The 17,394-nt window shown below is 33.4% G+C and overlaps 1 protein-coding gene across 1 annotated transcript in view; it reads right to left on the bottom strand.

The window, feature by feature from the left end:
* Window positions 1-17,394, bottom strand: part of LOC127722042 (serine-rich adhesin for platelets-like) — a 43,397-nt gene that overhangs the window by 10,998 nt on the left and 15,005 nt on the right. The window contains exons 3-7 of the mRNA XM_052229231.1: window positions 16,091-16,303; window positions 14,577-14,707; window positions 4,666-5,080; window positions 3,322-3,471; window positions 2,608-2,820 (exon numbers count right to left, since the gene is read on the bottom strand). Coding sequence (XP_052085191.1) covers window positions 2,608-2,820; window positions 3,322-3,471; window positions 4,666-5,080; window positions 14,577-14,707; window positions 16,091-16,303 — 1,122 coding nt within the window. The remainder of the gene's footprint in view (window positions 1-2,607; window positions 2,821-3,321; window positions 3,472-4,665; window positions 5,081-14,576; window positions 14,708-16,090; window positions 16,304-17,394) is intronic.

Here is a 17,394-nt window from a genome sequence, read left to right as displayed (position 1 = left end):
GCGAAAATGTATTAGTTGCGGTTATGTCAAAAAAAGAAAAAAACCGGTCTTTAATAGGCAGATCAATGTTATCGAGTACTCAAATTTTAAATGGCGCTATCCATGAGGGAGATTGGATGTGTATTGCTGATATGTAACTGTGATTTTCAGTGACGTGCCAACATTAATGCAACGTACATCTTACTGTCGCCTTTTCTACAAATAAGCTCTTCTTGGATATCAGGAATAAAAGCTTGCAAACCAGACGCGCGTTCCGTCTACAAACGACTCATCAGCGATGCTTGAATAAAAAAGTTAAAAAGGCCAAATAAAGTACGAAATTGAAGAGTGTTGAGGTCACAACATTCCGAAAGATTTTGCCAAAACAAGTAAAGTAATCTATATCTACTTCTGGGGTAGAAAATCCTTATTATCACGAAAAATTTTAAGTTTTGTAAACAGTTAATTTATAAATATGACTATATCAATGATATTGTTCATGTCAACACAGAAATGCTGACTACTGGGCTAGTGATATCCTCGGGGAGGAAACTTCCATAAGCAGAGTCATCAACCCAGTGATTGAAAATAAACTCATCACAGATTACAGGATAAAATTGTGCACGCAAGACGCGCGTTTTGCCTACATAAGACTCATTAGTGAGACTAGTTAAAAAAGTTAAAAAGGCCAATACAGTACGAAATTGAAGAGCAATGAGGACCCATAATTCATAAACTGTTTGCCGAATACAGCTACATGTACGTATGTAGTTTGTATGTATCCGTGTTTATTCATAACTGACTACGACGTACGAGGAAATTTGAGGAGACCCGTATACAGATACACTGTTCATCGTTAACTTCTCAATACAATTATTTGTCTATTCTCGTGTTTTGATATTTTTAAAATGTTAGTTTGGTAATCATATGATATATCCGTTGACATTAAGAGCTCAAAAAAGGTGAAAAAGTCTATGTTAACAAAACGTATTTGACTAACAGGTCGAACAACTGATGTTCTTAAACCCTGAATTTTAAAGAGTCGAAATAGGATGAACGGATCATATAAACCCGAAGGAAAATATAATACAAGCCCAAACGAAAAAATATATAAAAGTCTAAATTGAAAACAACGTTCAAACCTATGATTGCGTTGGATAAAAACCGCAATTTTTATACTTGTGCATGTAAAACAAATTTCTTGGTAGAGGGGTCTAAATACAGCACAAACAACAATTTCCAAAAGACCAAAAAAGGTGAAAAAGTCTATTTTAACAAAACGCATTTGACTAACAGGTCGAACAACTGATGTTCTTAAACCCTGCTGACTGCCATTGGCGATTGCCAACTAAATTGATCACCAGATCAAACGAAGTGGATCGTTAATATTAATTTAATACCAAACAGAAAACAATAAACTTGTGGAATAGATGGTATACCACAAACATGAGGTGCAAAAATTTGTACACCATATCCGGATTTCGACAATTAATGTCTCTTCAGTGATGTTAGGGATCGAAACGGTATTTGGGAGGCCATAAAATTTACCTCAATTTAGGATAGACTCTTGAATTTTAAAGAGTCGAAATAGGATGAACGGATCATATAAACCCAAAGGAAAATATAATACAAGCCCAAACGAAAAAATATATAAAAGTCTAAATTGAAAACAACGTTCAAACATATGATTGCGTTGGATAAAAACCGCAATTTTTATACGTGTGCATGTAAAACAAATTTCTTGGTAGAGGGGTCTAAATACAGCACAAACAACAATTTCCAAAAGACCAAAAAAGGTGAAAAAGTCTATTTTAACAAAACGCATTTGACTAACAGGTCGAACAACTGATGTTCTTAAACCCTGCTGACTGCCTTTGGCGATTGCCAACTAAATTGATCACCAGATCTAACGAAGTGGATCTTTAATATTAATTTAATACCAAACAGAAAACAATAAACTTGTGGAAAAGATGGTATACCACAAACATGAGGTGCAAAAATTTGTACACCATATCCGCATTTCGACAATTAATGTCTCTTCAGTGATGTTAGGGATCGAAACGGTATTTGGAAGGCCATAAAATTTACCTCAATTTAGGATAGACTCTTGAATTTTAAAGAGTCGAAATAGGATGAACGGATCATATAAACCCGAAGGAAAATATAATACAAGCCCAAACGAAAAAATATATAAAAGTCTAAATTGAAAACAACGTTCAAACCTATGATTGCGTTGGATAAAAACCGCAATTTATATATATATATATATATATACAACATGACAAACTATTATCATTTTTTTCCTATATATATATATTCAAGATCCCTTTCTAAGAACACAAGAAACAACTAAGTTTTAAATTCAATACCTTACGTTATACATTGATAATGAAAATGGACTAAACTTGAAGATATGTTACGAAGCTTATGTCATTGTTTTTACATAACAATGTTTTATTTTGTTTAATGATTTAGATCCTTATTTAACACTTAAATAATAATATTACACATGCGATCTTTGACTTTTGCGGGGATTATAATCCTTTTTGAATAGTCATTTAAGCATGAGAAACAGAAGTATAGCTGTACAATTTAAAAACTGGTTGTGTTGCAAAGATACGTTTTTGCAGTTAAATGATGTATTTTGCTAAAACCTTTTGTACAGTTTCCATTGCCACTACAGTTGTTTGTGCATAGTAGGCTGGTTATGTACTCCAGTACAGTTTGTGTACTATTGTCTTTCTCTGCCATAGCCATAGTTTCGTTCCGTAATACTTCCATTAACGTATACGTTTGCATTGCACTAACTGTGTCTTTTGCAAAAGTTGTGTCAGCAGTAAGCTATAAATATAAACATTAAATCCCTCATTCCTTAATTACAATAATTTACTTATAATAATGCATGCGACTATTCCCCTTCATTTGATTACAAAGGCGTTCTAATTAATATATTTTACACATTTAATTCTGTCCGTATTCCTTACAATGCTTTTCATGTTTCAATTGGAAAATGTCATGTACTAATAACGATCATATACTTTCTTTTATAAACAAGGATATTTTTGTTTTTTTAAATAACTTACCTCATACCAAGGAATTGACTTCTGTTTTATAACATACAAGTGTATAGATGAAGGGTATATAGGTAAATACTGTAAACGTTACTTATTGATGAAGATGCAGAATACATAAAAAAAAAAGAATGATCAAAGGCATCATAGTTTATATTGGCCAATGAAATGAAGTACTTCGTAACTCATTGCAGACAAACAATACGAACCAAATGATTAGTGAAAACATGTACGTGAAAAGCACTTGTTAGTGAATTGACAAAAAAATAACCTTTATGTCCTCAACACAGGACTCAATGTATTCTTCCTCTGAAAGAATAATCCCATTTTCTAGAAGATCTGTTGGAATTTGGTCTTTTATAAGTTCATAGCATGTTTGGTTTGCCTTCTCTTCAGTCCAACCATTTCTGAAGCTTCGTGTCTTCAATAATAAATTTAAAACATCCATAATACTATGTCAGTCCGACAAAACAGTTTAATGCATAGCAGTTTCCTTATACTTGTTGTTTTATTGTAGTTATTTTGATTAGATAAACAGTTTTAAACAAAATTAATATTCAGTTGACTCACATTCGAAAAAAGCATAACACAAAGGTTCTTTTTACATAAGAATAATTCAAAGAAAGTATAACAGGAAAAGGAGCTCTTTTAGTTGTTATCATGAAAATAATAGTTTAAAATACAGTTGTATGTATCATGTCTATCTATATGATATATTTACGATAATGCATGTAATTTTTTTTTGTCGTTGTCTCATTGATTGCATGTTTAAGGGCCATTTGTGGACTTGGGCAACCTTCTAATTTTTTTTCGGGTTGTTGTTTCTTTGACACATTTCCTGTTTCCATTCTCAATTATATGAATATACCAGCCCCGTTTTATCAAGCATAATTTCATTCATCTTCTGATTATGAGATTAACCATAAACAAGTCCGGTTGAAATGAGTATTGATGAGGAAATATTTAAAGAGATATAATGCTCTTGACATGTTTATTGCGTCCATTTTAATGTTTTAAATGTCAACAAAAAATATTAACACTCCAACGAATGAATGCAAGTCTGTTATTTACTTTACAGGTTTAAGAGTCAAAAAATGATATTTAAGAATGCAGTGATTGTTTTTCATTTTCTGCAATAGTATGGATAGGAATTTATGTGATGGATCATACAGTCTTAGCTTATAATGATATTGCAAGACATATAGTTCTATCAATATAATTAACGATATCAAAATCGGTGGACATATGTTTTATTATTATTAACTTTGCAAACGGACCTTAATTTCGTGAAGCAACACGCAAAAAAATAAATAAATGAACCCCATTCTCAACAAATCTTATGACTATATTTATATGTTTATGCAAGAGTTGCATGTGTTAGAGTACATACCTTTGTTTGTTTTTATATATGCTGTGTTGTTCAGTTTATAGTGGGTTTAGTTGTCCTTTGGTTTTGAACATATTTAATGTCGCTTTGTTTAAATATGTTAAGTATAAAATTTCTACATAGATTAATATACATTTTATGGATTGATATATATCTTTATAAGAATAATCTTAAATATTGAAGACAAAATTAAAAGTGATTTTGATATTATATGCGTCAATGACTTACAAAGTTGTTGGAACTGTTTACATCATCGTCATATTGTAAAGGTTTAACATCGAGGACATCGTCGGTGTCGGATGTACTACGACGTACGATTTTATGACCTGTATTTACAGATCGTTTCTTTCTGCTGTAACTTGTTGAAATGCATGGTGTAACCAGTGAACCGATTGAATCGTCATTAACAGTTGGCATTGCCGAAGAACATGTCTCTGTGCTCTCTGTTAAATTACACTGCACGATGTTATATGAATCTAGATCACCATTGTAACCTGGAGCCTGTCTTTCACAAACACAATAACGATCTGTTGCATTATCATTTGTAGTATTTTCATTATCAATAATTATACCAACATCCAACGACAAGAATGTAGGGTCCTCTATAAAAAGTTGTTCATCGGGTGTATCGATAACAGTTATCCTGCAATATTTGAATAAAGTGCATACATGATTACGTATTTAATTAACATCCCTGTGAAAGGGAAGAGATGGTTTTATTTTATTAAAAAATAAAAACATTTACAGATAAAGTCGCGTGTAAAAATAATATGAAAAACAAGAATGTGTCCATAGTACACGGATGTCCCACTCGCACTATCATTTTCTATGTTCAGTGGACCGTGAAATTGGGGTCAAAACTCTAATTTGGCATTAAAATTAAAAAGATCATATCATAGGGAACATGTTTTAAGTTGATTGGACTTTAACTTCGCCAAAAACTACCTTGACCAAAAACTTTAACCTGCAGCGGGACAGACGGACAAACGGACGGACGGACACACGAACGGACGCACAGACCGAAAAACATAATGCCCCTGTATTATCGTAGATCGGGCATAAGAACATAATTTATATATTTCGCTATTGGATAACAGTCAAAATATTTCTTATAAAAAAAAAATACAGGAAAATAGATAAAATAATAATAACTATCATTCAACTAATGTACAGACACCTTTTGTTGAAGAACTGTTGCCCTCTAGATGTGTTTTAGAAATTTTTACCGTTTTATTGTTGTTGTATACCCACATCCCTTTTTATTCATATTAAAATAAACTGTTGCTTTTTTGGCAATTATTCAGTTATATCATGTTAATTCCATTAAAATACCTACCTCCACGAATCAGCAAAACTACGCTCATCTGAAACTGACCCCGAGTTTCTATGTGTAAAGTCGTCAGATGTGTCTTGAACCAAACTTGGTACACCACACAGTCCCTTTGCTTCGTTAATGTCAAATATAGATGGTTTAATAGATACACTATTGATCAACATTGACCAGGTTGATATGGTGAACTTAATTTCTGTTCCTGTTGGTAATGTTATCTACAATAGAGTTAATTAAGTTGAATAGATGTAAAGACACTTTAAGATAAAAAAAAAACATAATAAAACTAAATGTGTCAGAACGACACGAATGGCCCCGTCTCAAAAAGTTTTAAAATCTGCAATTTCAACAACACATGTGGACACACACATGCATGGATAGTATCCAGGTCTTAAGACCAATACTAGTTTGATGAAAAATTTCCTTGATCAATGAGTAGTTAAATTTCAAACTTTCAGCAAACAGGAAGTGGATGTACTGAAGATGTGTTGAAACGACATGAAAATCAACATATCGGAACGAAACATAAACTTGATCTGTAACTCATCATGATAGACTCACATATCAAAAATCAGCCCAATATCTGAAGGCGTATAAAAAAAAAAGTCCGTATAACTATGATTTTCATCAATTTTCAAAATCCAAAACCCGTAATTACGGCAAAAATCAGCAGAGCAGAATGAAACTTAAACTTGAACTGTAACACATCATGGTTAACTTACATACCAAAAATCAACCCAATATCTGGAGGTATTTAGAAAAAAAATCTGTATATTATTTACTGTGATTTTCAACAATTTATCAAAGTCCAAAGCCCGTAATTTCGGCAAAAATTAGCAGAGTGGAACGAAACTTAATCTTGATCTGTAGCTCATCATGGTTAACTCACATACCAAAATTCAGCCCAATATCTGAAGGCGTCTAGAAAAAAAGTCCGTATAATGGTTTGTTGCGGAATGACAGAATGACGGAATGACGTAATAACGGAATGACGGAAAAGGGTAAAACTATATGGCCCCGACAACTTTGTTGCAGGGCCATAAAAAAATTGGAGGGAAAGAAGGCTTACGAGAATACAGATAAGATAAATAACTCACAAAATCAAAATACTACGTGTAGTACTGAGAAATTCTACCTTCCTTCAAGTAGTTAGAAATACAGGTACGCGTAGAAGGTTGACTTATTTTCTTATTATGTTGAATTACTATATAAGTTAAAATTTGAAGAACTTAAAGTAGTAGAGAGTAGTTTACCGATCGTCAAATCTCGTGAATCGATTAGGAAGTGACAATCCAAGGTAACAAGCAGGAACTGAGGGAATCGTAAGAATTCCATAATGAGCGAGAACAGGTGCATCGGCAGGGTAAGCGTTTCCTGCTATGCATGCATGACCCGCCATGCAAATCCACACTCAGTAAAAATGTCACAATCGGGAATAAAAAACAATCGGTAAAATAACAAATAAGATGACTTTACAAGTATCTAAAATCAAAGACCGCGAAAACATGGTGTTAGTGAGTTGAGACACCGACACATCGCAAAAACTGTTTTTCTTTTGCGGGTTTGTTCAGATTGTAAAATTGCAAAAACAAATACTAGTATTTCTTTTTGTTTACCTACATTACGGGGTTTTAAGCAAAAGTATGAAATCAATTGTTCTTTTGGATCATGAAAGCATCTGTTTTACATGTATTTTTATCCTTCTATCAACCATTTCATTATTCAAAAAGAAGTACATATAGACTCCAACAATACTCTTTTGGCATGCAAATAATATTTTCGGGTTTCAATCATCTGTTTGTGTCCCCTTCAACTTATGACATCGGTGATGATAAAATCATAAGATGTCTGGTCACAATATTATAACATTAAGAAAAAAAAATTGTTACTATGCATATTGAAGATAAATTTAAAATTAACAGAAGGGATTTGAAGACTTATGATGAGTGTTTTTAGCCTGACTTAATTATCGTGAAACTACTCTCACGGTAAGTATAGTGTGCGGCTAGGATCGTGGTTTTTCGAGTGAATCTGTCCATTTTTTTCGAGTGTAGATGGGGCTTTTTCGAGTGATAGAACATGCGATCAGGTCAATTAACTACTAATTCGTAATTATAATAGTTGTTTACGTGACTAACCCTCTTATTTTGCATACTATACATGTTTTGAGTAACAAAGAAGCACAATTTCCTTGTATTTAACCATTAAATTCAGTGTTTGTTATTGTCCGGGCTTTTTCGAGAGAAACTGTGAAACCGTCCGGGGTTTTAAACAAATGGTCCGGGTTTTTTAAAGAAAATTTTAATAAGAAAAAAGTTATTTCTGACTTTAAAAATTGACTTTTCTAGTATATAAATGTAATTTAATGAATGAAAATATCATATATTCTCAATAAATCACCAAAACATATTACTACGTTGATCAAAATTAACCTTTTTCAATTTAATGCAAGTTTTCTGTTCGGAAATCGTTCTACCACAACTTTCCAGTATTAAATTAGAAATTATTGGATCCTTTTTAAAAAGGTCTTAAGAACATAGTGCAGGAGACTCATAATCTTTTCAACTTCATTTTATGGTATTTTTGTTGTCACAGTTAATAATATTTTTCGTGGTGAACCCCAGAGTTTTTATACGGTACGTATTATGGTATACCGTTGTCCGTCCATCGTCAGCATGTCGGACAAAACTCAAAAACGCTGTAACCAATTTACATGAAACTTCGTTGAATTTTTTTTATCTATTAAGGTATCCTCCCTTTCGAATTTTATAAATTTTAGATTTTACGTTTTCGAGTTATAGGTTTTTATTAAACAAACTAGAGGCTCTAAGAGCCTGTGTCGCTCCCTTTGTTCTATGTGCTGCAGTGCATATTAAACAATGGACACTCTTCTACATTAAAGACAAGAATATAATTCATGGCAAAATTCTCTGTTTTGGTGATGGTGACTTGTTTGTAGATCTTACTTTACTGAACATTCTTGCTGTTTACAGTTATCTCTATCAATAATGAACTTGTTCCATAAGTATTAGAGGAGAAGATTTCTGTAAAAAATGTTTGCGTTGCACATGATCCGCTATCCTTAACATTAAAATACAGTTATTATGCTGCTCAGATTGTGATCTGTTCAACAGCAATTAAAAATCTAGACGTATATATCTGAGCATCACGGGACGACACAATGTAAAAGTTAATGGACGACGACGGACATTTTTGTTACGACGGACGCCAAGTGATGAGAAAAGTTCACTTGACCCTTTAGGGCCAGGTGAGATAAAAAGGGGTGATTTTACAGTTTTCGGACAATATTTTTAAAGTGCTTTGAGGAGTTTTCATGAAACTTTGGTGACTGCTTTATATAGATTAAGGTTACCTCCCTTTTAGTTTTTTTTTATAAATTTTTGATATGACATTGAGAAATTATTTTTAGGTTTCATAACGAGTGATAATGGATATCGCTTGATATCAACTCGAGTTATTTAATTTCAATATAATATTAAACGATGCTCCGGCGAGTTTGATATCAACCGTATCATGCGCACGTGGTGCAGCTGTTTATTAAAAAACCGAGTAAGAAACCTACTGGACAGCAGAGAAGAATCAGAAAAATGCATTTGTTTTTGTTAGATGTATTTCTATTTGTATTCATCTGATGAGTTAAGCCTTTTTCAACTGATTTTTATAGTTCGTTCTTATGTTGTACTGTTACACCACTGTCCCAGGTAAGGGGAGGGTTGGGATCCCGCTAACATGTTTAACCCCGCCACATTCTGTATGTATGTGCCTGTCCCCTAGTCAGGAGCCTGTTATTCAGTGGTTGTCGTTTGTTGATGTGTACATATTTGTTTTTCGTTTATTTTTTTTACATAAATTAGGCCGTTAGCTTTCTCGTTTGAATTGTTTTACATTTGTCATTTCGAGGCCTTTTATAGCTGACTATGCGGTATGGGCTTTGCTCATTGTTGAAGTCCGTACGGTGAGCTATAGTTGTTAATTTTTGTGTCATTTGGTCTCTTGTGGAGAGTTGTCTCATTATCTTCTTTTTTTATATGTAATAAAAAATATTCTACTAAAAGACACTTTATCCGACCAGTTTTTATTCCCATTGACAATAACATCTGAATTAAATTTCATATATAGTTAACAATGAAATGAATAATTCATCAGCTTAATTCACTCTTTGTACGTACGTCTCAATCCAAATTATCTATGCTTACATTAGATTGTTGACATCATGAATATATACTGTACATGTAATTTATTAGATGTGACAAACAACAATATATACAGATGGCTGATACTTGTTTATAAAGTTTAAGTGTTAGTACACCTTTATTAAACTGATGAATGCATTGGTTTCGTGCCTTAAAAAGTACATAATTTGAACCCCTTTTTATTGTTTTTAAACGTAAATACACTGACACACAACATTCTTAGCTATAGGAAATTTGTATAATCACTCGATAAAACACGGACGCACTCGAAAAAGCCCGGACTGCTCTCGAAAAAATCCGAACACATAGAAATGAATTTCGTTTCAAAATATCGTTTTTCAATGCAATAACAAGAATTTTTGTAAAGTTTCTGTATATCTAAGGATATATGGATTCCATGTATGCATTTCCATCGACGTTTGCATTGGTAGTTGTATAAAAATGGCTTTATTCTGTTTTTTGGAATAAAAGCATTGTAAGGCTAAATTCAACTTTTTGAACGAAAAATAATGTCGGATTGATAATATCTTTTTATCTCAAATACTAACACACCTTGTATATACTTGTATATTAAACTCAAGCTTCCATATCACGTCTTTTCAGAAAGTAAGTCTGTTTGTTTACATTTTTGATCATATTCACTCGAAAAAAAGTGGTCACACTCGAAAAAACCCGATCAAATCACTCGAAAAACCACGATCCTAGCCGGACACTATACCTACCGTGACTCTGTGTAAATGAAAATTACAATTAAAACATTTCGTGCGTATGAAGCGGTTTTCTTAATGTACCTTCGTCATGATCGGGAACGCTCAATCCCAAACATTTCAAAGCAATTGATGTTATAAGTAGAAACGTTACAAGCTGTTTGATCAAAAGGGAGGGACGTAAAAATAATAGTAAAATTCATCTAAGGTCAACTTTGTCTGGGGGAGTTAGAAAACAAGTATTCTAAAGAATACCTTTATCAACGGAAAACTAGAATATTTTAGTTTTAATATTAATGATATATCCCCTCATTCTGATTTGAGTATGCACTGTCAAATTATAGACTAATCGGGTATCCTGTTTCTATTATGAGTGAATGGAAATATTTAAATAACTGTGTCAATCGAAGTTCATTTTTCTTCTCTTCACCTTCCGTGTTCAAGCAAATATTTCGACGACCCCAGGGGCCGGTAACAAGAAATTTTATTAAGAGAGATCGTAAGTATTGAATTAAGGGGAAGATAAGATAATCTTAAGATAATTCAAAGAGTGTAAACCAAAGCTCCCTCGGGTTGTTCGTAGATCGGTCTTATTTCCCCCTTAAGTTGCATCGTAATAGTTTTCAAGTTACGAGTTCTTAATAGTTTTCCGGCGTCTCCGTGTTAGGTTCCTCACAACGAAATTAGAATCGCCTCAAATGAATCATACAAACGTTTTAATGAACGGTAAAATGCGCACGATAATCAACTACCCATTTAACCTAAGGAAAACAATTCTAACGGTCTATTCTAACAACAGCATGGCTCAGAATAAAAAAACAAAGGGGAAACAGCCCGCCAAGCCAAGGAAACCAAACTTTAATTCAGATGAATTAGAGATACTAGTCGACGAGGTTGAAAAGAATAAAATCATCCTCCTGGGCAAACTCACAGATACAGTAACAAACGAGAGGAAGAAAAAGTTGTGGGGCACCATAGCAGCAAAAGTCAGTGCAGTGGGGGACCATAAGAGATCGTCCGATGATATGAGAAAAAAGTGGCAAGATTGGTCCAGCATAACAAAAGGAAGAAAAGCCAAGCAACTAAGGGAAAGTACTGCAACAGGCGGTGGACCTCAAGTTGTGGAACATTTTACACCACTTGAAGAAAGAGTTTTAGACATCATGGGTGCAACTGCTATAGAAGGGCTTCCTACAGGGCTAGATTCATTCCTTCCTCAAACCATAGACACCAATAATATTGATACAAGGTCAATAAATCTTAGTTGTCATGAAGAACTTGATTCTGATGAGGATGAAACATATTCCATTGAACTTGAAGGTAAGGATGCATCAACATCCCACGAAGATCTAAATGAATCGGCAGTAGATGAGAGAACTGAGAGAGAAAAGGATTGATCAACAACTTCAGCAAGTAGTCCGTGAGGGAGAGAAAAGAAGGAGAGAAAAACAATCTCAAGAATGTTTGGATAATAAAAGATTATGTGTTAATAAAGTGCGAACACAGTCAGGGACAGCAAGTACAATCAAACAAAACAAAATTATTATTGATGATGACGATTTTAGATCAGAAACACAAAGTGTTATTAAGGTTGAAAATGATAGGCTCAGTAAAGAGAAGGACAGATTGGAGGTAGAAAAAAACCGTTAAAAATTGAAATAGAACACTTGAATGTTGACAAAGATAGACTTCAAGTTGAGAGTAGTATCGATGAAAAATTATCAAAGCTTGTAGAAAAACACGATTCCAAGGTTGGAGATGAATATGTTGAACCATCCCAGTTTACACAGGCATCAGGCAGCTTGCATTATTCTGGAAGTGTTCCACAACTTTTTACATTGTGAAATGAAGTAAGTCTGACCTAAGAAAATACACATGTTTGAGATTATGTCTGTTAATATTATTATATATGCAATAGGTCTTAACCATTTATTTGTATTTTGTAAGAGAGCTACCGTTCGATTATATATATATATATATATATTTTTTTTTGGGGGGGGGGGGGGGGGGGGGAGGGATGGGGCTAGAATGATATTGAAAAAAAATGCAGGACAAGAGTTTTGAGTTAAAAAAATGCATGATGAGCAACTGGCCCAAAAAAGGCAGGATAATTTTTTTTTTAAAAGTTAGGATAAACAGGACCGAATAGTATGAAAAATGAAAAGGCCGGTCAGAGATTATAACTAAAACAAAATGCAGCACACATTATTTCATCCTAGTCGCCTATAAAAATCAAATAATATCTCCATAACCTGTACAAAGTCAGGACCAATTCTATGTACAAAATGTATATTGTTAAACAATGTAGACATGCATGTATTGAAGTATACATGTACATGTCTTATAATTGTATATTAAAAATTACTTTATTTATCTATTTTTTGATTGGTTGAAAAATGTGGAACGATGTTCTATTGTGAAAATTTGCAGATCTACATAGCTGATGATAAAGATAATATGATCATTGACAAATCTGTAGAGCACTTTCTACCATTACATGTATACACGCCTTCTGACGAGTCCACGAAGTGTTTTCCAAGTGGCACCTCATCAGTATCCAGTGAAAATTCTATTTGTATTCAGCAACATCAACAAACAGATTGGTTTATTCAAATAACACATGATTTATCTATTACATTGAAAGATTTCCATCAAAGGCTTATTTCATCACTTCTAAATATTTAGTGTTTCTGTAGCTTGTTTTTGGTACAGTACATAGTACTAATGTGAACGTATGATATCCTTATTGATACAAGTATTATGTATACTTGTATGTATATGATGTGTTAGGGTGGATATTCCTAGTAGAGACTGTTTTTGTTTTATTTATTTTTTTTATGCTTTTTACAGTACAAATATGTACGTTCCAAAATTGCAATACGTGTATATCATATTCAGGGAACCTGTTTTGTTTTATAATTGTTATTGAAAGTATTTCTCATCTGTTGATGCTTATTTATTTTTGTTACTGTTAATTTTAATGGTTACATGTATGTCAAAGATTACATATGTCATGTTATACATTTGAAATAATTTTATATAAGTATAGGTTTTACAGAGGAATAGTTTGTTGAATTTATATTTCTGTTAAAAAATATTGGTTTTTCAGAGAATACCAATAAATTGCTTGAAATTAAGGTTTTAGTTTTACTGTTGCTGACGATTTTTTAGCCCAGTTGACAAAAATTCACCGTGAACTATTGTCATACTTTTCCGTCCGTTGTCCATACATCATCTGTGTACATTTCTTGAAAGATTTTCTTCTCTGAAACAGCTGAACACTTTTTTTATAAACTTGGAATAAATGAACCTTAGGTTAAAATTAAGAATGTAAATGTGGAATGTGTCAAAGAGACAACAACCCGACCAAAGAGCAGAAAACAGCCCAAGGCCACCAATGGGTCTTTTATTTACATTGTCATTTCGGGGCCTTTTATAGCTGACTATGCGGTATGGGCTTTCTTCATTGTTGAAGGCCGTACGGTGACCTATAGTTGTTAATTTCTGTGTCATTTTGGACTCTTGTGGAGAGTTGTCTCATTGGCAATCATTCCACATCTTTCTTTTTTTATATTTGTACAAAAAATATTTACACGCCTTTTGATTTCCGACTGGACGTAAAGCAACAAACAATCAATCAAGGTCATATTTTAATGTGGATGTTTTATCATTGTGAACTAGGAGACCGTTCTTTTTAAAGGTCATAGGTCAAATGTGAAGGTAATTTTTGGGGGGATAAATAAATGAATGTGCATTTAAATAGACAATCATATAAATCATAATCAATTTATTTCACACACAACACTAACTCATAGATATTCAGATATAGACTTATATTTTGTTGTTGATTGAAGTCTTATTAAAGTTTATTCATCACCAAACACTGACTGAATCAGCTGATCCCGCAATCTCCTGCCATCACTGCTGTCCATCTGTCCTTCATTGCGATCATCATCTCCAGGCAGTATATCGTCTATTTCCATTTCTTCTGTCGGAAGGGGTATATTCTTCTCCATGCACTTATAATGCAATCCTGCTGTTGCTAGGATAACATTTAAATTTCTCACTGGGGAAAGTGTAAGTCCTCTGAAAAGACAACGAAACCGCATCTTCCAAATTCCATATGTTCTTTCTATTACCGAGAGAGTGGATCTATGAGCTATGTTGTATTTTCTCTCCGCGGCGGTTGTTGGGAACAGGACAGGTGTCAACAACCAAGGCTTCAGTCTATAGGCACTGTCTCCAAGTAACCACCCATTCTGTATCTGTCCGGACTCAAACGCAAGTGATAAATTACAATTATTCCATATGTGGGCATCATGGGTCGAACCTGCCCAACGTGCTACAACATTGAGGAATTGATTTTTAGCGTTGCAAATACATTGTATATTAAGAGCGTGGTACCCTTTTCTACATACGTATAAGTGTTCGTCGACAGATGGTGCCTTAATTGGAGTTAGAGTTCCATCAACTGCTCCGAGTACCAGAGGGAATTCTTTTATTTCATAAAAGTCAAACATAACTGCTTGTCTTTCGTCCACAGACATCGGAAATTTCACATAGTTTCTTATATTGTTCGCTAAAGTTTTGGAAATAATATTGACGCAACGAGAAACTGTCATCTTGCTAACGCCATGGGCATCCCTAATCACACCCATATAACTTCCACTTGCGTAATACCTCAACGCTATCATGACTTGAAGAGACACCGGTAGAGATTGCGACCTCCTTGTTGGTTTTTCTAGAACAGCTTGAAGTTCCCCACATAAAGCGTAAATACTCAATATCAAGACGATAAGACTTTATTATTTGTTGGTCTGTCATAAAATCCAGAGGATTTGTTCGATCCCTGAACAATCTTCTAGTGAATTCTTGCTGTTGTTCACGTTGTCTTAGTTGTACATACAGTAGCAACGCCATTTTGTTATATTATTAACAAGTGAATGTGCAGCTAAGAATAGTCGGACCACTCTTACAAAAAATATCAAGAGAAGCTATTGCGAATTGTTCTTGGTACACCCCTAAGTCGCTAAGTTTGATTTAAGAACACTTTATAACTGACCAAAATTTAAGAATGATTTAGTGTTACCGGAATTAGTAAGATTGCTTTAAGGTAGACTTAAGAACGTTCTTAAATCATGCACTTTTTCAAAACATTAAGGGCTGTCAATCATTCTAAGATAGGTCTGAGGTTGGGTCTTGTTACACTCTTAAATCTTAAGACGATCTTTAGACGTTCGTAAGACATAATAATGCTTCTTGTTACCGGCCCCAGGTGGCCTTTTCTTTCTGTTTCCATGTAAACTTGTTACAAATACATTATGATTTTTTGACAATTTACTAATTTTGTATAATTATACGTATGCAGGTATCTTTATATGAATATCTCTAATGAAACTTACCGTGTATGTGTTATATGAAATGTCAATGGACAAGTCGTTATCATCACAACTTCTGACCTCAGAATGAGGCGACTTCAGTGGAAAAGAACTGTCTCTTGAAACTTTTTCACATGTCCGCAACACAAACAGTGAATTCCGACTTTTAATGGCAACGCCACAGAGACAAGATGACCCTTCCCAGCCGAAACCACAATTTGTAAACAAAGAATGTACCTAACATCGACATATCTAGTTATCCAGTATAAATTTAGAATTCTATGCATTTTGAAGTAAAAAAAAATGAAACTGGTATTGTAATAATAACTACTATTTACTATATCGTATAAATTTCTAATGATTGTAAGAATTACTATTTCTTTAGAATTATATATTATCTTGAAAAATAAAGTTAAATTTGTTAATTCGTCAAGAAAACTACTATTGAAGCAAGTAACGGTGCAATCTAATTATGTCTTTAAAATGTCTGGTAACGCAAAGCAGTATCATGTGTGTTACATTTTGTAATATTATTGACTATTGTCTTAACCTTTTCGTCAGCACATTTGATATTTTTGTATTACAGCAAATTTAATTTCCTTTTTTGAATGTGTTAATGTTAATTTTAACTTTATGAAGGACACATTAATACAATTTCACTTCCGTTTTCCTCCTTTATAAGCTGATACGATCCATGAATAAGTATGAATTATTGTCATTAAAAATGTTCGTCGGTCGTCTGTCGCCAATTTTCTTCTCTGCAACCAAAGGACGAATTTAAACAAATCCTTCATGAAATGGGTTTAAGAGGAAATCCATTACAATCGTAGATCTGCTTTATGTTCCTTTGAAATTTTAAACAGAGACGAAAAACTGGATCTGTATTCACTCTACTGGATAACTGAATTACACAACTGTCCTTACACGCAACGTAATATTGCTCGGTCTGTCCAGTGCTCCACACAACTCAACCAAATTATTTACCTTTATTGTATCAGCTATCAAAACTTGGATACAGAGTTACTTGTTATGAATCAGATGTAGATACTAGATAATTCCAAAGATCTGTAATACTACATACAATCGAAGTCCCTCTCCTAGTGCAATAGTAAACAAAACCCTACTTTTTTTAAATGGACAAATCTCATACTTTTTATATTTATATATTTTTTTTATTTTTTGGGGGTTGGGGTGATGTTGTTTTCTTCCCTTCTTCATTTTCCTTCTAACTATGTTATTGATTGTTCCTCTTCGACTTGGAAGAAAAGAAGAAGAAAAAACAGACAATAGAAATTTTCGGGACGCTTTATATATAGTAATCTTGTATC

This window comes from Mytilus californianus, unplaced genomic scaffold (assembly GCF_021869535.1).
Source record: "Mytilus californianus isolate M0D057914Y unplaced genomic scaffold, xbMytCali1.0.p SCAF_1, whole genome shotgun sequence".
NCBI lineage: Eukaryota > Metazoa > Mollusca > Bivalvia > Mytilida > Mytilidae > Mytilus > Mytilus californianus.
The sequence above is the reverse complement of the archived record's forward strand: the minus strand, read 5'-3'. Positions and strand labels throughout refer to the sequence as shown.